The 23619-nt window shown below is 34.5% G+C and overlaps 1 protein-coding gene and 1 long non-coding RNA gene across 21 annotated transcripts in view; one reads left to right on the top strand and one right to left on the bottom strand.

The window, feature by feature from the left end:
• LOC130457239 (uncharacterized) overlaps positions 1 to 9290 on the top strand; it is a 160018-nt gene extending 150728 nt beyond the window's left edge. For both annotated transcript variants that reach the window (XR_008916399.1, XR_008916400.1), the window contains exon 4: positions 4382 to 9290. This is a non-coding gene — a long non-coding RNA (uncharacterized LOC130457239). The remainder of the gene's footprint in view (positions 1 to 4381) is intronic.
• EFCAB3 (EF-hand calcium binding domain 3) overlaps positions 1 to 23619 on the bottom strand; it is a 722802-nt gene that overhangs the window by 121242 nt on the left and 577941 nt on the right. For 17 of the 19 annotated variants that reach the window (XR_008916397.1, XR_008916396.1, XR_008916398.1 and 14 more), the window contains 8 exons: positions 22128 to 22181; positions 21358 to 21465; positions 18404 to 18457; positions 16735 to 16836; positions 10080 to 10133; positions 9288 to 9392; positions 6091 to 6144; positions 4549 to 4650 (listed from right to left, as the gene is read on the bottom strand). The exons of 1 other annotated variant lie outside the window; for it this stretch is intronic. Coding sequence is in view for 15 of the 18 variants with exons in the window: in XM_056817026.1 (XP_056673004.1) it covers positions 4549 to 4650; positions 6091 to 6144; positions 9288 to 9392; positions 10080 to 10133; positions 16735 to 16836; positions 18404 to 18457; positions 21358 to 21465; positions 22128 to 22181 (633 nt within the window). In the remaining 3 variants the exon portion in view is untranslated. The remainder of the gene's footprint in view (positions 1 to 4548; positions 4651 to 6090; positions 6145 to 9287; positions 9393 to 10079; positions 10134 to 16734; positions 16837 to 18403; positions 18458 to 21357; positions 21466 to 22127; positions 22182 to 23619) is intronic. One more of the 19 variants, XM_056817028.1, reaches the window with a different exon arrangement.

Raw genomic sequence — 23619 nt, 5'->3', positions numbered from 1 at the left:
AATTAATTAGAAATTCAGTAATTCTAGAGAATAAGTGGGTCAATACAATAATTTCACTAAAGAGAATGAGAACAATGAGACAATATACCAAAATTTATGGGATCCAACTAAAGCAATACTTAGTAGAAAATTTATATCTAAAATTGCTTACTTAAGTAATATAATGAACAGATTCATGAATTGGGCTCACAACTTTAAAAAACCCCCTAGAAATAGTACATATTAAAAACTTGAATTAAATACCAAACTGGAAATCAACTGAACTAATAAAAGTAGAAGCTGGTCTTATGAAAAAGTCAATAAAATAGATAAACCATTGATTAATTGGATTAAAAAAAGGAAAGGAGAAAATCAAACTTCCAATATCAAAAATGAAAAAAAGAGAGAATGCATCACCAATGAAGAGGAAATTAAAGCAATTATTAGGAGCTATTTTTATATATGCCAATTACATGCCAATAAATTTGACAATCTAAGTGAATGGATGAATATTTTAAAAATGTAAATTTTGCTTAAATATCTTCTCAGAAAAAGAAATTGAACAAGTCATCAGTGAACTCCGTAAGAAAAAAAATCTCCAGGACTAAATGAATTCACAAATGAATTCTACCAAATATTTAAAAGACAGTTAATCCCATTACTATATAAACTATTTATTTGGAAAAAAAGCTAGTGGGAATCCTATTAAACTCTTTTGATGACAAAAATATGGTCATGATATGTAAACCAGGGAGAGCAACAACAGAGAAAGAAAGCTACAGACCAAATTCACTAATAAATATTGACACAAAAATTTAAATAAAATACTAGCAAGGAGACTTCAGCAATATATCACAAGGATCTTTACTATGAGCAGGTGGTATTTATACCTAGAATGCAAGGCTGATTAAATATTAGGAAAACCATCAGCATAACTAACATCAATAATAAAACCAACACAAATCATATGATTAACTCAATAGATGCAGAAAAAGCCTTTGACAAAATACAACATCCATTCCTATTAGAAACATTAAAGAGCATAGGGATTCATGGAACTTTCCTTAAAGTGATAAATTGTATCTAAGACCATCAGTAAGCCTTTTTTATGGTGGTGATAAATTAGATGCCTTCCCAATAAGATCAGGGGTGAAGCAAGGATGCCCATTATGACCACTATTCCCACTATAGTGGGAATCCTACTAAACTCTTTTTATGACAAAAATATGGCCATGATATATTAACCAGAGAGAGCAACAACAGAGAAAGAAAGTGGGATAACATATATATATATATATGTGTATATGTATATATATATATATATATATATATGTTAATTCTGGCACCAAGAGAAAAAAAGAAATAGAAGGAATCATAATAGTCAATGAAGAAGCTGCCAGTCTTTGCAGGTATATATGATATACTTAGAGAATCCTAAAGATTCAACTAAAAATTAGTTGAAATAATTAACAACTTTAGCAAAGTTGCTAGATACAAAACCTACAAAGATCATCAGTATTTCTTTATATTACCAGCAAGAAGATATAGAAAAAGAAATTGCATTTAAATTAACCTTATGATCATATAAAATACTTGGGTGTTTACCTGCCAAGATAAACTCAGGAATTATATGAACATAATTACAAAAAGCTTTTTATACAAATAAAGATGGATCTGAATAACTTTAAAAATATTGATTTCTCATGGGTCGGCTAAGCCAATATAATAAATATGATAATCTTACCCAAACTAATCTACTTATTCAGTGCCTTAACAATGGAATTGTCCAAAAATTATTTTAGAGCTATATTTAGAAAAAATAAGCAGATTCACTTTGGAAGCAACAAAAGATCAAGAATATCAAGAGAACCAATGAAAAATTTGAAAGAAAGTGGCCTAGGAGTCAAGATGTCAAACTATATATAAAGCTGTAATCATCAAAACAATCTAGCTAATAAAAAGAGTGGTATATCAGTGGAATAGATTATCTACACAATGCATAGTAGCAAATAACCATAGTTATTTAGTGTTTAATAAACCCAAAGATTCAAGCATTGGGAAAAGAAATGACTATTTACCAAAAGCGAGATTGGGTGTAAACTCATATCTCACATTATATACCAAGATAAGGTCAAAATAGAATAGAAAAGAATGCAAAATAGATGCATAATATAAAGGGTGCTATCATAAGCAAATTAGGCAAGCATAGAATAATTTACCTGTCAAATGTATAGAGAAGGGGAAAATTTATGACCAAACAAGAAATAGAGAGCATTATAGGATGTTAAAGGAAAATTTTTATTATATTAATCTAAAAAGTTTTTGTACAAATAGGACCAATGCAATCAAGATTAGAAGAAAAGGAGAAAGCTGGAAAAATATTTTTACAGCAACTAACTGATAAAGGCCTTATTTTTAAAATATATAAGAAAATGGAGCCAAATTTATAAGAATACAAGTTATTTCCCAGTTAATAAATGGTCAAAGGCCTTGAACAGGAAGTTTTTAGATGAAGAAATCAAGGTTACCTCTGGTCACAAAAAAAAAATACTCTAAATTCTCTTGATTAGGGAAATGCAAATTAAAATAACCCTGAGGTACCACTTTATACTTATCAAATTGGCTAATATGACAAAAAATGAAAATAAATGTTGGAGGGGGCATGGAAAAATTGGGACACTAATGAACTGCTAGTGGAATTTTGAATGGATCCAAATATTTTGGAGAGTGATTATGAACTATACCCAAATGGCTATAAAACTGCTTACTCTTTGATCTAGCACTACCACTTTTATCCCCCAGATAAAAAAAAGAGAAAAAGACCTATTTGTACAAAAATATTTATAGTAGCTCTTTTTGTGGTAGCAGAGACTTGGAGATTTATGGAATGTCTATCAATTGGCAAATGGTTGAACATATTGTGGTATAAGATTGTAATGGAATAGTATTGTACTATAAGAAATGATGGGAAGGATAATTTCAGAAAAATCTGGGAAGTTCTACATAAACTGATGCAGAATTTAGTGAAGAAAACCAGGAAGACATTATATACTATAACAGCAATATTTTATGATGGACATTTATGAATGTCAGCTATTTTTAGCAATACAGTGATCCATGACAATTTCCAAGGACTCATGATGAAAAATTCAATCTGCCTCCAGAGAAACTGAATGCAGACAAAAACACAGTATATTTCATTTGTTTATTTATTTTTTGGCAATTCTCTTTGGTGCTTGTCAACTGTAGCACCTACCAACTTCTTTTATTGAAGGAGCTGTTCTTGATATATAGGCATAAAGCTTTTATATAGTCTACAAATCTCTGATGTCTTTCTTTCTCTTATTTTAATTACTTATCCTTAGTTTTGTGAAAAGGGATGAACAAATGTTCCATGAAATCACATTTCTTGTTGCCTTTTGATGTATAAGATGAACTTCACCAAGTTGTTTTTCATTTGCCTCTTCAGGTCATTTAATGGTGTGACTATAGCTATGCTTTAGATGCAAAGTTCTTTCCAATAAGCAATTTTATATTTAAGATAATCCTGGGAGGCATATGCTGTTATTATTTCAATTTTACAGTTGAAGAAACTGAGTTTGGGAGAGGTTAAATGACTTGTCCAGGGTTACATAGCTAAATAAATGTCCAAGGCCTATTTTGAACTCAGGTCTCTCTGCTTTCCACACACAGCACTTAATCGACAGTATAACCTAGTTATTCTATTACTTTTTATTACATTTACTCACAAATACCTATTTAAAAAATACTTACTATATTCAAGGTGAGGGAAAATTTTTTTTAGGTACTACCCTTTTAAGTAACAACAAAGTTGAAATTTGGATTTCAATCCTTAATTCCCAGTATGATCCTCCTTTTTATTTACAGCATACTTTGTCTTAGGAGGAGTCTGAGGAATCCTTTTAACATTAGCCTAGGCAAAGTTTAAACAAACAATGAAATATTGTCAATTGTTATATCTCAAAGAGACAGTTATTTCTTGGTCAGCCAGAGGATCTGAGTTTAGGTTTGCCTTCTTCCCACAGTTAAATATACTAAAGAAACTTGCCACCTGCATTTCTGGGCTAATACTGAAATTTTATGAGGTGTGTAGAGTGCCACCTCCTGTTGAATACTCCTATATCCCTCTGCTCTGAGGCAAATATATTAAGTAATTTTGGTTCTAGTTTCCTGTCAGACTCCTCCAATTCTTTTGGCTCAGAATCCCCCAGTGCCTTTGTTAGGCCCTTGGCTGGGGTGGAAATAGAATCATTTTCCATCTGAGGCAATATTGGAAAAGTTTTATATCACTTCTTTAATCTCTTCTCCCTTCTCCCTATCACTTCCTTTATTGTTATTTAATCCATTTTCTTTGCTCTGCTTTCTCTTTAAAAATTCTTAGGCTCCTGAGTTGTTAAAAGTGATATTAGCTTTCACTGGTTGCCCTGAAGTTGAAGAACACCAGCCTGGGGAGTAATCAGAAGCATCTTTCTTTAGCCAGTATGAGACATTTCCACACAAGCAAGCCCAAGGTCCCCTGCTGGCTACAATGGAATCTGCCACACTCACCGCCAACTGGAAGGTGCTTTAGGAGATCTTCCTGTTCATCTTCTGTGAGTTTTATCCCCATGTCCTTCAGAAAATCGTCCAGGCTTTGAACATCAACGTTTTCTGTTTATAAAAGATGAGAATAGTGAATGGTGTGAATGTGAGGAGTACAAAAGATACTACCTAATCCTGTGTTCCATCATCTCTAAATTCAACAAGAAGAGAAGAGTGGCCATTGGGATGAGCCTAACCATGCAGGGAAAATCACTTGTGAATTCAGAAACACAAAATATTTCCTTTTGTTTCAGAGGACTATGCTAGATTGAAGAGACCTAAAATGAGGAATGGGAAATGAGAAATAAACAATTATCCAGTGAAGTGTGGCAAAATCAGTGCCTCTTTAACCTATATTGATCTGGCCAATAAGTATAGTTTGGTTTTCTTTACTTTTATTCCAATGGTTTTTGACTCATTAGAATGCAATCTTACACTTCACCACTGGCTTGGAGACTTAGAATTTTGTGTGTTTTAACTCTAGGAAAAGTCAAACATAAAGATAGAGATTATATTCCAGAAAATTCAGAACTTGGTTCAAAAAGCCTGGAGAGTATTTAATTTAGGGAGCCTTAAAGGAAATATAAATAGAGAGATGATCATTTAACAGATTCATTCACAATAGAGAATGTACAGTTGTTATCTAAGACTCCTGGTTCTCTCTCACTTTCCATATCCAGTCATTTGCCTAATCTTGCCATTTCCCCCTTGATAACAACTCTCACACCTACCTCCTTTTCTCTCTACTTACTCAGGTACATTCTTAGCTCAAGTCATCCATCTCTCCTTTGAAGAAACTTTATAATTGTTTCTAATCTGTTCAATCCATCTTCCACACAGCTGCCTAACTAATTGTCTTTAAGCACAGATCAATTGATCATATCCCTCAATAAATTTCCATTTCCCTATTTCTCCTGGATCAAATGCAGAAACACCTCTCTCCTCACTTTCCTGGCCTATTTCTATTCTTCACACATGACCTTCCATTTCCTTTTTTCTATATTAACTTAATGGCTGTTCCCTATGCTCTCTTTACATCAACCACAAAGACCCTTTCTTCCTTTGAAATGAACCAGAATTTCTGCTTCCTATGAGGAGGTTTTCCTGATTCTTCCAGTGGTAGGGCCCTCTTTCCCTAATTATGTCATATTCAATCTGTGTATGTATGTATATGTTGTGTTTCCAAAAGTGTGAATTGGGAGTATTTCATTGTTTTGTGTTTGTATCTCCAGTGTTTAGAAGAGATGTGGTAAGAACTTACTAAATGTTTACAAATTGATTATTTCAGTATATGCAGATTAAGAAATTATTTTTAATATATATTGTTAGAGATATATTGTTAGAGAGCTTTCTGAAAGAGCACTTGGCCTTAGTAAGTGTCAGAGACAGAACTTGAATCCTGGTCCTCTTGACTCTAAGGCTCTATTTCTATCCACTCTCCCATGCTTCCTTTTATGGATTTATGTGGAAAATATTGAGATGTTACCTGGATTTTCACTTCTAACTCACCTTGAATAGTTTTTGCATTATCCATAACTTCTTTGAGGTTGACCTTTCCATCATCTATATGAGAGAGCACATGTTAGAAGGAGATCTAGTGAAGAAGAACCTCACAAAAACCATTTTATTATATTCCATAAGCCAGAGAAACTGAACTGTTTTCTCTGAATACAAGTAATTATCTTGGAATTTTATTTTCTCTATAGAATAATTCATGAGGAAGCTGAGGAATGAAGAAAGCTCTCAATCTGTTAACTGAGGGTAATAAAAGTAACAATGATAGTTAGCATTTGCCTAGGGCTATAAGATTTACCAAATACTTCATAAATATTAACTCATTTTATCCTCACAACAGTCCTGGTAGTCAGGAGGTGTTATTTTTATCTCCATTTTACAGGTAAGGAAGCTAAGACAGAGAGGTTACATAGCTTGGCATAGATAACAAAACTAACATGTCTAAGGTATTGAATTTTGGCATTCCTGATTCTGGGTTCAGTCCTACATACATTATACCACAGTTATTCAGAGCTTCCTTTCTCCTTGCTATTGACCATCAGAAGGATAATAACGAGGCATTATTTTAGTATTGTAATTGTAATCAGTTTATTTTAGTATTGGAAAAGAATTGACCCCTTCATATCTTTTGGTCTCAACTTCTTTCTCTATAAAATGAAGGTCTCAGACTAGGTGATCTCCATATCCCTTCCCAGCAGGGACATAATATGATCCTGTGGCCTAGGAAACTCCCATTTTTTTTGATAATACAAAACAAGAGGAACTAGTTTTTTTCTTTCTATGTTCTGACTGCATTCTTGAATGTGGTTAATATTTTAATGTATCTTTGAAGACTGACTTTGTCTAATTAGCAGTGTAAGGTATATCATCTCTGAGGAAACAAATATACAACTTTATTATAAAATGTCAAGTTTAAATAGCATTTAAATAATTTGGGTGAAAATACTATGGCCTCTTTTGAAGACCAGTTCCTTTAGTGGGCTAACTTTGTGAAAACCTCAGAAATGGAAACATTTAACTAAAGAATAAGCTTTTGCTATTACAGGCAAACATGTAATCAATGACATTTATTCATGCCTTTAAAATGTACCGAGTTATTTATATAAATATCTCATTAAGCCTTATGAGAATCCTGTGTGTTCGGTGTTGTGGACTCCTTGAGTGTCATCCTCAATTCTGTCCTTTCTACTATTCCTCACTCTTAACTAATTGCCAAGACTTGTTCATTCTCTTCCTACATCTAGTTGCTTGCTTCTCTCCACCCACATTCAAATTGTTTATTTCCAGGTGTCAATTTAATTTAGATAAAGGATCCACATATGCTATTTAGGCCAATAGCAACTCTCAAAGGTTACTGAAGAAATGAGAAAGGGTTTAAAAATGTGATGGAGGACATTCACAACGCCAGGGTCATGAATTCTAGAAATATTCAATATTCACATGTCTTGACAACTGGTCAAAAGGGCTTAGTTGAGGATCCCATTTTCTTTTTCTGAGATCATGAATTTAATCTGAGTGGTAGATGCTTTTAAAAAATCTTTTCACTTGCATGCCAATTCTTAAATAGCTTATAATATCATAATATCTACATCTTTTATTACCATGGTCAGGTAAATATTTAAAGGCCATACAAGTCATCAGTGGGCTAATATAAAAGACCAAGTAGGCAATGAGCATATGGAATCATTATGAGAATTTTGACCACTAGATGATGATGTTGATGATGATTTTTTTGGGAGGGCTAAAGGAAGATGAAAAAATAGACTTAAATAGGTTTATAGTCTTGCTCAGGATATTTGGACCAATGAAAACATGGATCTTTTTAAAATAACAATAATGATCAGAATTTATAGTACTTTAAGGTTTTTAATACTGTATATTTAAAAATATATAAATACATAACAGAATTATATATCTATATATCTATATCTTTTTTTCCTCAATTGATTCTTACCATAACTTTATGTAGCAGACACTATTCCTATTCCTATTGTATAGATGAGTAAACAAAGGTTAAGTGGGGATAGTGAGTTACCCGGGATCATACCAGTAAGCATCTAAAGCAAGATTTGAGCTCAGGTCTTCTTGGTTCCAAATTCATTATTAGAATATTTCATCTGGCTGGTTAGAATTCCCTTATAACAGTCACATTGGACTCTACTCCTTAAAGATGGCCACTAGGCTGTTCAGGAGGGAGTAAGGAATCTTCCATTCCTGTGTTTGTAGTGAGTGGCCTTCTGGAAAACTTGTGACTTGAAGGTTCAGTCAAAGATAATATTTCTTCATTCATTATGATGGGCTTTCTCTGTAGGAATTGCTATCTTTTCCTGTGAATTTAGTAAGTATCCTTATAGACATTCTCTGACAGGAAATTGTGAAGATTAAATTTAACTCTCCCCTGATTGTGAAAATGAAATTATTTAAATCTCCCTTGATTGTGAAAATTAAATTAACTCCCTTGACCATTTTTAGATCTAATCACCATAAGTGTAAATATCCCACTTAATCATTTAGTGGGAAGGTTTGTGACCCACATGTGCAATAGTGGGTGACAAATCAGAATCAACTGACAGCCTCCTGGGCAGTCCTAAGCAAGGCTTTAGACTATGATTTGTCCATATAAAAAGTGGAGGAAGGCACAGGAAGTGATGCAAAAGAAAGTGTCTTTAAAAGGAATTACAACTTTCTGCAAGAGACAGTTCTTCATTCTTTGGAGTTGAGATTGGCAAAGAATCTGCTGACTGGACCTGAGACCCTGTTCCTTGTGAGACTCTTCTTAAATCTCTCCCTTTGGACTGACATGTGGTGAGTGAAAAGGCTGACTCCTTTCCTGGATTTTCTGAAGAGACTAGCCTCAGGAGAGACCTACCTCTTGAGAGAGACTTCTCCAGGCCCTCAGCTTTGCTGAAGCCTCTCCGTCTAAGGACTAACTCTCCCTGCCCGGGTTGAGCCAGGAACTGGGAGTAAATTACTTAGTGCTTAGGCTAGATATCTTACTCTATCCTCTCTCTGATTTTCTTACTTCATTCTTTCTATATTTTGTAAATAAATCTCTTTGGAATAAATTAAATTCCTGGTGACCCTATTCTTATATAATCCAGACCAACCTTTTTAATTTAAAATAACCCCCTTTTTCCCCTTACAAAATCAAGGTTTTCCCAAAAGCATACAAAGACATTAGAAATGCTCACCATCAATTGGCAGGTTACTTAATAGCTCCTCAATTTCTTTATCTGTGAATTTGATTCCCAGGTTTCCCAGAACCTGGTCCAGTTTGTTAACATCAACATTCCCTGCTTCAAAAAGAAGAAAATTGAAGAACGTAATCATGCAAGAATTCATTCAATCCTTGAAATATGTTATTAATTGTACTAAATAGTGAGAATTAAAAGCTAAGTCAAATCAACAAGTCATTCCTATGTGCCAGGCACTGTGCTAAATTCTTGGAATAAAAAGAAAATTGAAAGCTCTGTGCTTGCCCTCCAGCAGTTCACAGTTTAATGAGGGAGACAATTAAGAAAACAATGGAATTGTGCCAGAGTCATAAATTTTAAAAAATTCCTCAAAGAATTTTAAAAATGAATTCTTCATTCCCAACAGATTGTGGAATAGATAATACAAATAACAATTCACATTTATAAAAGTTTTCAAATATTCCTGAAATGCTTATTCAAAGGCACAGAAACAATCTCTAAGGACACACATAGGGAGTCATTGGGAAAGCTAGGAAGATGGTCTGTTTAAAGTTAAGTAAAGAATGAATTGGTCAAGAATGCATCATGGCAAAGCAGACATGGAATCTCCAGACTTTGGGCTAAGAGGTTTGAAGTTCTCTACAGTCATAGAATATGGTGAATTGCCTTCTATAGGCTGGCTGTATATGAAGAATTGTAGGTCATAAGGCAGAAACGGAATCACTAAATTGGAAGTATGATAGAAATCACATTATAATCACTAAGAAGGAATAAAAGTTTCTCACTCACCACTGAGATTCTGCATAGCATTCATTATATTCTTCTTATTCACCTTTCCATTGGCTATAAAACAAGACACAATTCAAGTCACAGAGGAGGTAACAGAGGATTACAATAGTAGCACAAAGCTCATCATTTTGTAAAGCTAGCCCATATTGAGTGTCCTATTCCTTTCTTGCTCCCACCCAATGAAAATGAAGTGAATAGAGAGCTCTAAAGTAGAGGAATCCATTTTGTGAACATAGATTCTCCTGAGTCTATAGTAAATTGTTTTAGAAAGTGTATGAGAAATTTAACAAGCTAATTTCAACATTGTATTTCTCTGTGACTTTTTTTGAACTCCTGTTAATTCATCACCAGCCTTTCTCAAGGCAGAGCTCCAATTTTAAAATTTCAAAGTTGCTTTCGTTTATAATGTTTTGCATAGTTCCCTCAGAATCAGTTCATAAAAGTGTTCCCATGTTTCTCTGAAGCTTCCCATGAGTAGTTTCCTATGCTGACATTATATTCTATTACATTCATGTGTGATAATTGCCTTAGCCATTTCCCCAACTGATATATACCCTATAAACTTTCAGTTCTTTATTATAACATAAAGAGCTTTTAATTATTTTTCTTAACCCTTGCCTTCTGTCTCAGTTTCATTTCTAAGACAGAAGCACAACAAGGGCTAGGCAATTGGAATTAAGTGAGTTGCCCAGGGTCAGGCAGGCAAGATGTGTTTGAAGCCAGACTGGAACCCAGGTCTTTACAACTTTAGACCTTGTACTTCATTTACTGATGTTCCCCCTTTATTAATAAAGAAAATATGTGCCAAATGGGTGGAAGTGCAAAATACGTTTAAAAATATCACACTGACAAAGTTTTAAGAAGCAGAAATATAAATCTGTTAAATGACTGGACCATTTACCTCTTTAGAAGAATTGTGAAATGCAGACAAAAACAAACATTATTGGATAGATTTTTTTGTGAAGCTTGGAGAATTTCAAGCAGGGTTCCATGGTCATAAGGGATGAAAATGAGAAAGAGAAAGATTTCCAGAAGGATATCTCCTGTCCTCAGATATTATGGAAGGGGATATCTCTTTCAGACAATAATATTTCTCCTACTCATCATCCCCTTAGACTATGGACTTCTTTCAATACAGGTAAGATTAAGTGTAAGTTATTTTATTTAATCTAAATGTTATTTTTTACATCAATGTGTTATTGTTCACTTAGTAAAATACAATTATATGAATGCATCTAGTACCTTATAAAATCTGGGTTTTCTGGGTTTCTCAAATAGATTAATTCAATTTACATTATTCCTTATGGGAAAAATTCATTTGACACTCAGCCTTATTGCTACTCTACCTGCCTTCTGTAACAAATTAATGAAAAGTACCAAGATTTCACTGAAATTACTGTTTGTCTTGATAGATGGATTTCAATGTTTTATAATTCTGTAGTCATTTCATTAAAAAAATTTAAATTGAAAAATTTTATTTAATTGATTAATTTAGAATATTTTCCTATGGTTACATGATTCATGTTCTTTTCCCTCTCCCCTCCCCTCCCAATAGCTGATGCTCAATTCCACTGGGTTTTACTTGTGTCATTGATCAAGATCTATTTCCATATTACTGATAATTGTACTAGGTCTCTGTAGTCATTTTAAATGGAAAAGAAGTTTTTCTCTTGTTTTTTTTTTTGTAACATACAAAGTTTGAAAATTGGTTTGAATTTTAAAAATATTTTTCTATTTTGCTGAAGTTGTTTCAATTAATTTTTTGTAGAAACTTGAGGGTCTTCCAAATACTTTGTCATATTAGTTATAAATATTGATAATTTTCTCTTATTTTTTTAATTGCAAAAATGCAATTACATTGCAAAAGGTTAAACTACAAATAACAGTAGGAAAAAAGGAAAATTTTGATTTATTGTAATCTTACTATGAAAGGTCATGTGTTTCTCATTCTAGTACAAGCCCTATTCTTGCCAAATACAACACAACCCTTTAAAAGGAAATGCTTCCCTAGAGAGTGTCTCATTTTAAAGAGGTGCTGAGACAAGTTCAAAGGTATCTATCTGGGAGTTAGTTCCCTGTCTTGCTACAGATGATAGAGTGCTAACCTTTAAGCTTGAGATTTTAGTTTCAATGGTGCCTTATTTGATTACAAGCTTTGTGATCTCAGACAAATCACTTAACTCCTCTGGGTCTCAGTTTCATATAAGATGAGGAGGTTAGAGCTGATGACCCTCTAGGATCTCTTCTAGCTCTAAATATCTTAGCAACTCATCCATGCCTCCATAACTTGTGTGATTTTTGTCCTTGTCCTCCCAGAAGTTTGCCAAAGTGTTAACCACTCAACTTGCTGGAAGGTTTCTTTTCCTTCTCTTGACATTGTAATCAATGGAGAACTCTACTTATGCATTTGTCAACCCTTGAACCTTCCAATGGACCCCTGTATTTTACTTCTTTTCTTTACAATTCCTCATTGGTTATATTTTGTACCTTGGCAACATTTACCACCAACCTCTTTGTTCCTCTCAGTTTGATGCTCAATTTGAATTGTTTGCAGATCAATGTATTTCATGTCTCACTAGAAGTATAACACTGGCAAAATGCTAGTTTAAAACATTTCTTTCTATGGGAAACTTGGTATATAATTAAAGGAGATTTACATTTCTCAAAGGAAAATTAGCATAGCTCCTCTTCAACCATGGAAAGAACTCCTTTATTCTTTGTTCTAGATATACAAACTCAGAGAACAAGTTCTATAGTTTATGACATAAAGGCATGTCATGATGTGTATAATGGATATTCCTCATCTACTTGGTCTTCCTTGTGTGCATGGTCTAGACAAACTCTCGACTGGTTACAAAGCTCTTTCCAAGAGGCTCAGCAATATTTCAGGCTTTGATGCAATCATGAAAATGTTATCCCAAAAGATCACTATCTGGAGAATGTAACCATCCACCAAGAAACCCTCTTCAGCTTGGATTCTTCAGCAGATCTTCATCATTGTGCTGAATATCGTTGTGATGATGCATATCTTTATTTTTTTTGCTCATCTTTTTGTGATCAGAGACTCTTTGAACAAGGGTATTTCTCTTATCATACCTTTCAAAGAATCTTGAATGATGCTAATATATAGATAGGAGATAACTTATTGAAAAAGAGACTTCAAGATGTTCCTTTGCTCTTATAACAGATGTCCAGCGGCTGCTATAAAAATAATTTTCCTTAGTGGGTTTGGGCTCGAGAAGGAGTAAGGAGTCTGAGAAAATGGGTGATAAATAAGAGACACAGACAAGTCAATTTTTAGTAAGGGATGGCGTTGGTCCCTGATGACATTCTCCTTAGAAAAATAGTAAAAGGAAAATGTGAGAAATATGCTGACACCTGGAAGTAAAAATTCTGAGATGGAAAGCAGGTGGCCAAGAGTGGCGTTAGGAAAGATAAAGAGAAAGACAGCCAGGAGAACTTTAAGTTTGCAGGAAACAAGAGGACACCTGCTCACCCCAGGCTTTATGGTGGATTGTGAGGATGAATGAATACGTAACAAAGCATAGTTGATTCTCATTGGTAGCATAGATAATGACAAGATTAGAGTAGGTGGGGATTCACCTGACATGCACTTTTCAGAGGAATGAGGTTTGGCAAGGTGAGGGCTAAGCCTTTGTGGCTTAGGCCCAGGAATTCTCTTGCCCTTAGATCATTAACTGCTCTGATCAAGTATTTAATACATCAACCATACTACCATGCCTGGTATGCTACACCTCTGTTGAATCAAATACTTTTTCATAATGAGCAAACACTAGGCAAAATGGAACCTTGCATTTTTTTTTCTTTTTTTCAGTCAACTACAAAATGACCAAATGTGGTCCATTGTTGAATGTCTTCTTGCAATCACCTCCTTGTTTCCCACTAATACTCTCAGCAACACTATTCTTGAATTGTGTATAGATGACTCATGTAAATACTTTGTATTGGTGGAAGAGTAGGCATATGAGTCAGTGAATGTTTTTAATCTCAGTCGCTTTTTGTTTAGCATTAATAAGGCCCAGGATTTTTTCTTTTTTTCTTTCATATTTTCCTCTCTCACATGTTTCCTATAGAGGTCTCTATTCAGCTTCAAACCTCAAACTATCTTAACGCTATTAAAGCTTAAAATTACATGAAGACTTTGGGACACTCTGTATATCTATCAGCATTGTCACAATTTTGTCTTCTCAAGGCCAAGGATGTATAAATGTATAAGACCTAATCCTGATTTGTGGTGTTTTAGTAAAAATGTTCTCTTTCTGATTCACTTAATGATTTGTTAGAGTTCATTCCTGAAATCAATTTAGGCCTTTTCCATTTAGTTATAATTATTGCTCTATTTTTTATCCTTAAATGCACTGGAGAGTACTTTTCTTACTGGAATTCTTTACAGAGTTTTTAATTAAAAAAATTTAAAATCCTCACCTTGTATGTGAGGATTTATTATTATTATTCTAATTATTCTAATAATATTATTAATAATAATATATTGTCATAATATATTATTAATATATTATGATATATTAATATATTAAAATTATTATCAATTTATACCAGTTCTAAGACATAAGATAAGTAAGAGGTCTGCCCCTGGGGTTAAATGACTTGCCCAGGGCCCCAAAGCTAGTAAGTGTTTGAGGCCAGAATTGAACCCAAGACCACATGACTCCATTCCTGGCACTCTATTGATACTGTGTTATCTAGCTGTCTTTTTGCTAAGCTTTATTTAAACTAGCTTAACTTTCCACAACTTTTCTGTTCTTTCTCAGACAATATTGTGTGATTCTGTGACAATATGACACAATTTTGCTCAGCATGATTCCCTGTTAAATTTTACAAAAAAGTTTACTATCTGAAACTAGTGTTTTCATCCTAAACTAGTGTTGGAACACTTCTTCACTTGCTATATCAGCCAAATATGTATTGACAAAAGGTATTTACTGGATTCTTTTGGTATTCCTAATGTGGAAACAGTTTTAGAATAGTTAAACTTCTATCTATGATTGTCATTCATTTCGGACATCTTTTTTCATTTTCATTGTTAGTTACTTGTTCAAATAATGCAAGAGTGAATTCTTTGAACTGTATTCTATGTCTTTCTCCCCATGATGATCTCAATTTTTATATTTGTTTACATATTCTTAATATTTCAAAAATCATATCTAGATTCTGCCAAAATGATTACACATTCTTGTTATATTCTGATCTCTTTCTTGATAAGGTAATGGTATTACTGTTTACAGCTAGTCTAGTGATTACTCTTATTATTATTAATTATATTATTATATATTATTTATATTATTAATTACATCAATAATTAGTCTTTCATAATATTTGAGATATCATCTCTTTCCTTTTTTGTCAATAGTCTTTGGTACTTGCCAACTAACCATTCTTTTCTTGAAGAAGGTGTTCCTGGTCTAAAACCATTACATTTCTGTGCAATCTACACATCTCTGGTCTCTCTATTTCCATTATTCCGACTAACTATTGTATGAAATCATATTTCTTGTTGCCATGGGATATATGATAAAACCAAATCCTCTTTAAGCCATTTAACTGTTATATTTATTGTTAGATTTAGTTGCAAAGTGCTTTTGAAATATTAAATCATTTAAAATTAATGACAATCCTGGCAGACAGGTACTATCATTATGTCCATTTTATAGATGAACAATCTGAGTTTGGGAGATGTTAAGTGTCTTGTCTAGGGTCACACAGCTAGTAAATGTCTGATGCCTGATTTGAACTCCAGTCCTTTTAGTGCTTTGAATTGCATTTATTTAACAAATACCCATTTCTAAAATGTTTACTATGTTCAAGGCTGTAGGGAAAAGATTATAGAGGAACTACTCATGAAGAGTAACAATAAAGCCGAGATCTGGACACCAATCCTTTATTCATTCCCAATCTGATTCTCCTTTCTATTTATTACACCCTTCCTCTTAACAGAAGTCTGAGGAGTCTTTTTAACATTAGCACAGGCAAAGTTCATACAGACAATGGAAAATTGTGAATTTGTATATTTTAAGGAGATAATTTACTAATTATTTCTTGGTTAGCCAGAGCAGGGGAATTCAGGCTTGCCTTCCCAGAGTCTAATAAAGGCCAGAAACTTGCCTGAATTTCCACTGGAAGGAAAGACTAAAACTTCATAAGGAGTGTGGAGTTTGATCTCTTGTGGAATACTCCTAAATGCCTCTGCCCTGATATAGAAAACCAGAGCAATTTTGGCTCCATTTTCCTGTCAGACTCCTCCCGCTTTTTCGGTACAGAATCTCTAGGCCCTTTGCTAGCCTCCTTGCTAGGCCTGAAATAAGATCACTTTTAATTTGAGGCAATATTAGGTTAGTTATATATCACTGCTGAAGTCTACTGTCTTCTACCTTCTCCCCCTCACTTCCTTTATTGGTATTCAATTCTATTCATTTGTCTTAATTTTATTTGCTCTGCTTTCTCTTTAAAAATTCTTAGGCTCCTGAGTTGTTAAAAGTGATATTAGCTTTCACTGGTTGCCCTTAATTTGAAGAACGCCATCCTAGGGAGTAGTCAGAAGCATTTTTCTGCATGAGACATTTCCACACAAGCAAGCCCAAGTTCCCCTGCTAGCTACAATGGAATCTGCCACACTCACCGCCAATTGGAAGGTGTTTTAGGAGATCTTCCTGTTCCTCTTCTGTGAGTTTGATCCCCATGTCCTTCAGAAAGTCGTCCAGGTTTTTAATATCAACATTTTCTGTTTATAAAAGATGAGAATAGTGAATGGTGTGAATGTGAAGAGTACAAAAGATACTACCTAATCCTGTGTCCCATCATCTCTAAATTCAACAAGAAGAGAAGAGTGGGTCATTGGGATGAGCCTAACCATGCAGGGAAAATAACCTGTGAATTCAGAAACACAAATTATTTTCTTTTAATTCAGGGAACTATGCTAGGCTGAAGAGACGAACACTGAGGAATGTGAAATAGGACTTATCTGGTGAACTGTGGCAAGATCAGTAACTACTTGATCTATATTAGACTGCCTAACAAGTAAGGTTTGATGTTATCTGAATGGTTTTTACTTACAGTAATGTAATCTGATACTTCATCCCTACTTTGGAGACCTAGAACTTTTATATTTCTCAACAGCAGGAAAAGTGAAACATGAACCTGGTGATTATGTTCTCAGGAATTCAGGACTTGGTACAAAGAACCTGGAAAGCATTTAGGAAGCCTGAAGGGAGATTTAAATAGAGATGATCATTTAACAGATTCATCCACAATAGGTAAGTCCACAGTTTTTATCCTGGACTCCTGATACTCTCTGCTCCTCCATATTCAGTGAGTTTCCTAATCTTGCTGTTTCTCCCTTGATAACAACTCTCATACCTATACTCCCTTTCCTCTCTACTCACACAGCTACATACTTAGCTCAAGTTATCCTCCATCTCTCCTTTGAAAAGATGTTATAATTGCCTATATATCTATTTTCTCAAGAGTATCTTCTCCATCCACTCCATATCTGATACAGCTGCCTAACTGATTGTCCTTATGCACAAATCTATTGTTTTATTCTTCAATAAACTCCCATTTCCCTATTTTTCCTGAGTGAAATACATAAACTCCTCTCTCCTTACTTTCCCTGCCTATTTCTGTTTCTGACACATGACCTTCCATTTCTTGTTTCTATATTATCTTCCTGGCTGTCCTCCCTGCTCTCCTTACTTCCACCTTAGAGTTCCTCTCTACCTTCATGATAACCACAATCTCTGCTTCCTATGATGAGGCTTTCCTGATTCTGCCAGTGGTAGGCCTCCCCATTCCCAAATAATGTCACCTATAATCTCTCTATTTTTAGATATATACATGTTGCTTTCTAGCAGAAGGCACTGTAAGATGGAAGTACTTAATTGTTTTTGTGAATCTCCCGTGTCTACAACAGATCTGGTGGACACTTACTAAATGTTTTGGCAAAGAGATTATCTCTGTGGCTATAGATCAAGAAATTATTAGTAATATATACTGTTAAGAGAGCTTCCTGAGAGGGGAAGTAACTCGTCCTACAATCACAGCCAGCAATCTCAGAGGCAGAACTTGGATCTAAGTCATCTTGATTCTAAGGCTATACTATATATTTGTTCGCTATGCCATACTTCCTTCCATAGATTTATGTGAAAAATATTGTGCTGTTACCTGACCTCTGTTATAAGGAAAGAGAGGATTTGAATTCATGAGCAGAATCTACAAAAGATGCAGATCCTGTTCATAGGCTCAAATCTTCTCTTTCCTTTTAATACTTCTCGTCCTTGCATTGCACTCACCTTGAATAATTTTTGCATTATCCATAACTTTTTTGAGATCGAACATCCCAGTAGCTGTAAGAGAAGGTATAGTTTAGATGGAGTCTGGGTGAAGAAAAGTAACTATTCATTACATTCTGAAATTATGAGATAAACCAAAGGAATTTAAGTTTTTATGAACTCAGTTTTTATCCTCTTTTCTCTACAAATTACTTTATAAGAGATAGCTAAGGAATGAGGGAAGCTCTCTATTTGTAAATTGAGGATAATAATAGTAATAGCAATTGCTAGCATTTATCTACATGAACCCTTGGAGTCAAGTACTATTATTGTCACTGCTTTACAGATGAGAAAACTGAGGCTTGGGTTGTAAAGCTAGTACATGTCTAAATTACTTAACCCTGTTATTCCTGACTCTGAGGCCAGTCCTATATCTAGAGTTCCATGGTCTTTCAGATAGCTGCTTTTTTCTTTGCTATTGAAGTTCAGAACTTGTCAACAGGCATTTTAATATGGAAGATCTGATTCAGGACTTTCTAGGAGGAAGATGCAAAAAATTGGATCCTTATCTTGGCCTGAACTTTCTCTACTATAAAATGATAGAATTAAATGAGATGATCTCTTTTTCCCTTTCCAGAAGGGAAATAATATGGCCCTGTGGATAGTAAACTCCAATTTTTTTATAATAAAACAAGGACAGGAAGAGAGAGTTTTTTCTTTCAATGTTCTGTCTTCATTCTTGAATGTGGTTAATATTTTAATGTATCTTTGCAAATTGACCTTTGTAAGCTATATTGACTCTGAGGAAACAAATCCATAATTTTATCATAAAAATGTTGAATTCAAATAGCATTTGAATTTCTCAAGTCTAAATAGTATGGCCTCTTTAGGAGACAAATTCCTTATTGTAGGCTAACTTTGCTAAAAGCCCATTAATTGAAGGAGTCTGAAAGAAGGGGACTGAGGATGATACTAGGGGAATGTGCATCCAGGTATCATCACTGGATGCACATTCCCCTAGTATCATCCTCAGTCCCCTTCTTTCTCCTGTTCCCCATGTCCAGTTGTGGGAGAATGAGTTTTGTTGTGAGATAGTGAGTACTGGTTCTTGCCCAAAGAATTGCAGCTCAGACTCCTTCATCTTGAAGAAGGAATATGTTATTTAAGGTTGTTACTGATAGTGTAGCCGGGGTTATGGAAAAAGTCCAAGGAGGGATTTCCAGTTGCTAGATTTATTATTGTGGGTCTGGGGTATTACCCTACTTCCATCCTGGAACCCTCCATTCTCCCTTAGCCAAGAGGCATCAAAGAGAAGGGTCAGGGAAGGGATACAAAGATCGTACTGTGTGATATTCCCTGACATGTACTGCTTGTTGGACTTTTCAAGATTGTTTGGGTGCTTGGGTGTGGTTCTCAGTCTTGCAAGTTCTCATCAAAGGGGATAAAGTCATAAAATCCTTCGAGTTAGCTTGAGCACTTCCTCCATCCTTCAAGCTTGGAATGTCTGACAAACCCTTATCAACTAGGAGGAAGGGCATAAGGTAGGCAATATCTTCTAACTAATAAAAACACAAGATCTCAAAGCACCATTTAAAAAAGGATTTCAAAGAGCATAATACATCGCAACCATGTTATAATCAATTTACAAGACTTGTTGATTCTCTTTCAACTGTCTATATGCTTGTATCTCTCTACCCACACGCACATTGCAAATTCGCAGCTGTCAATTTAATTTAGATATGGGACACACATTTGTTATTCTGGCTACTAGAAACTCTCCAAGGCAGCCTAAGAAATGAGAGAGGGTTTAAAAAATGTGTTGATAAGGGGACATTCACACTGACAAGGTCAATGAATTCTTGGAATATTGAAGAATCCATCCTTTGACAAGTGGCTGGAAGGGTTTAGAGCTGAGGATTCTTTAAAAATTTTTTTGAGATCATGAACCCAGGCTCAGTTATAGACCCTGTTTATTGTTTTTACTTGCATGCTAATTTTTAAATAGTTGTATATACATTTTCCATTACAATGTTCAAGTAAATATTTAAATGCCTTCCTAGGAAATCATCACTGGCTTAACATACAAAACCCATAAGACTGTGTGCATATGGGATCATCATTAGAATTTTGGCCTTTCAATGAGGATGATAATGTTTTATTGACCAAATGAAGAGGAAAAGATACTCTTTGATCAGCATGGCGTATAGTCTGTTCAGGATACACAGATCAATGAAAACATGGATCTTTTAAAATAATAATCATATCAGATACTTCCAGCTGTGTGATCCTGGGCAAGTCACTTAATCCCCATTGCCTAGCCCTTACCACTAAAAGCCTTGGAACCAACATATAGTATTGATTCTATAGTCGATGGTAAGGGTGTTAAAAATATAATAATCATGGTTAGAATTTAAGATAGTTTTAGATTCCTAACACTGTATATTGAAAAAAATTATATAGGTACATAATATAAATCCCATAAATGAACATATATATTTTTCCCATTTGACGGTTACACCTTATATAGCTGACACTATTACCATTTCCATTGAGAGAAGAAAGGTTAAATGAAGATACATGACTTGTTTGTGATCATACCATAAAGTGTCTAATGCAGGTTTTTAGATTAAATCTTCTTCACTCCATTTTGAGCACCAGAAAATTTCATCTGACTGGTTAGAATTACCTGATGACAGTCATATTGGACTTTTCTTCTTAAAGATGGCCACTAGTTTCCCCAGGAGGGAGTAAGGAACTTTTTATTCCTGTGTTTGTGGTGAGTGGAATTCTGGGAAACTTGTGACCTGAAGGTTCAGTCAGAGATAATATTCCTTATATACATAATACATTATGATGGACTTTCTCTATTGGAATTGCTACCTTTTCCTGCAATTTCAGTAAGTATCCTTATAGACATTCTCAGACAGGAAATCAAAGTTTTCCCCAAAGCATACAAAGGCAAAAGATTTGCTCACCATCAATTGGCAGGTTACTTAATAGATCCTCAATATCTTTATTTGTAAGTTTGACTCCCAGGTTTCCCAGAACGTTGTCCAGTTTGCTAGCATCAACATTTGCTCCTTCTGAAAGAATAAAATTGAAGAACACAATCATTGAAGCATTCATTAAATCCTCACTTTATGTTATTCACTGTGCTAAATTGTGGGGATTTGAGGCCAACTCCAGGCAAGAAGATTTCTTAGGTCCTTCCTTTGTGCAAGGCACTTTGTTTAGTGCTGGAAGTAAAAAGTCAAATCAAAAGTACTCTGTCTGCCCTGGAGCAGCTCACAGTCTAATGAGGGAGACAGATAAGAAAATTATGAAATGGTGTCAGAGTCACAAATCATACAATGACTCTTTACAAAGAATTACATGAGTGAATTTATCATTTGTAGCAGTTTGAGGGTGAGATAATACAAACATCAATTCATATTTATAGAATACTTTTCAAATATTCTCTTAAATGGTTTTTCAAAGGCACAGCAATGAAGCTGACTTGTTCCTGTAATTGTGACTAAGTGATATTGGAGAAGCTTCTAGAGCACAGTGTAGTGTGTAAAGAATGATTGATGAAGCCTGATGGAGTATGTGAAGGAGTTTGAAGTTTTCAATAGTCACAGAATCTGGTGAATTGCCTTTTCCATAAAGATTGGAAGTGATGAGGCAGAAAACCCAACTCAGTAAATTGGAGGGATGATAGTCATATTACAATCACTAAGAAGAAATAAAACAGTTTCTCTCTTACCGCCAAGATTCTGCACAGCATTCATTACATTCTTCTTATTCACTTTCCCATTGGCTGTAAAACAAGGCACCATTCAGGTCACAGTGGAAGAAACGGAGAATTACAACAGTAGCACAAAGTTTATCATTTTGTAAAGCTAGTCTGTAAACACGGTTCTATTCCTTCCTTCCTCCCACCAAATGAGAAGTGAAGAAAAAGAAAGTGATCGAAAGGAGGTTAATCCATTCTTTTCCTGAACATGGATGTTTCTGACTTAATCCACTGCAGTGAATGAAGGTTTATTGCAGAGAACAGCTTTACTCCTAGCAGGTATTATTTAATAAGCTTTTGTCTAAAGAACCATTTTAAGGGACATAGAAGAGAGCACTGATGTGGAAACATGCTGTTTTTTTAGTAGGTGAAACTATGAATTTTGTAATGTATAACTTGTTTTAGAAAGTATAAATTTAACAAACTAGTTCCAACATTGTGTTTCACTGTGACTCTTTCTGATCTCCCCTTCTCTTTTGCATATTGTATTACAACTTTCATTGAGGTCTTTTTCATACTATTATTTTTTCCTTTTATCACAATTCCTACATCTTTTCCCTCCCTATACCTGTCATCCTTCTCTCCCTAATAAGAACCTTAGCTTATGATAAAGAAAAATAATGCCAAGAAAAACATGTCCACACAATGGGTATATGTGAAAATATGTGTGTTGTCTTTTTTTACCTCTAGTTTAAAATTTCTTTTCTAAGTGTGGAATATTTGATTTATCATCAGTCTTCTCAAGTCAGAAATCGAATTTTAAGTCTTTCACAGTTGCTTTTGTTTATCTTCTAATGATTTCTGTAAATTGTTTTTTGGATTCTGCTCAGTCCCCTTCAGGTCAATTCACAAAAGTCTTCTCATGTTTCTCTGAAGCTCTCCCGTGTGCAGTTTGTTATGGTGCAATAATATTCTATTGTATTTATAGATTATAATTGCTATAGCCATTCCCCAACTGATATAAACCCTAGAGACTTCCAGTTCTTCATTGTCCTAGATGGAGCTTCTAACCATTTTTCTTAACCCTTACCTTCTGTCTTAGTTTCAATTCTAAGACAGAAGTACACGAAGGGTTAGACAATTGGAGTGAAGTGAGTTGCCCAGAGTCAGAGAGGCAGGATGTGTCTGATAAAGCCAGACTGGAACTCAGGTCTTCCCAACTCTTGGGCTGGTCCTCAATTTACTGTGCTACTTAGCTGCTCCAATATTTTTATTTTGCACTTATGAGCCCTTTATGTCTTTCTCTGAGCTCCTGAAGGACCTAAAGCAAATAGCCATATAAATGGGTCTAACAGAATGAAAACCCCAATGATTCTTTTGATCATAGCCCCCAATTGTTTTCCAGAATGTTTAGAACAATTGTTTCACCAGGAGTGCATTAACATAACTTTCTTCCAAAGGTCTCTCAGAATTTTCTGAATAATTTTATTGATTTAGTTAATATTGCCATTTTCACTACATT

Source organism: Monodelphis domestica, chromosome 2, assembly GCF_027887165.1.
Source record: "Monodelphis domestica isolate mMonDom1 chromosome 2, mMonDom1.pri, whole genome shotgun sequence".
Taxonomy (NCBI): domain Eukaryota; kingdom Metazoa; phylum Chordata; class Mammalia; order Didelphimorphia; family Didelphidae; genus Monodelphis; species Monodelphis domestica.
This window is presented reverse-complemented; position numbering and strand designations above follow the sequence as displayed.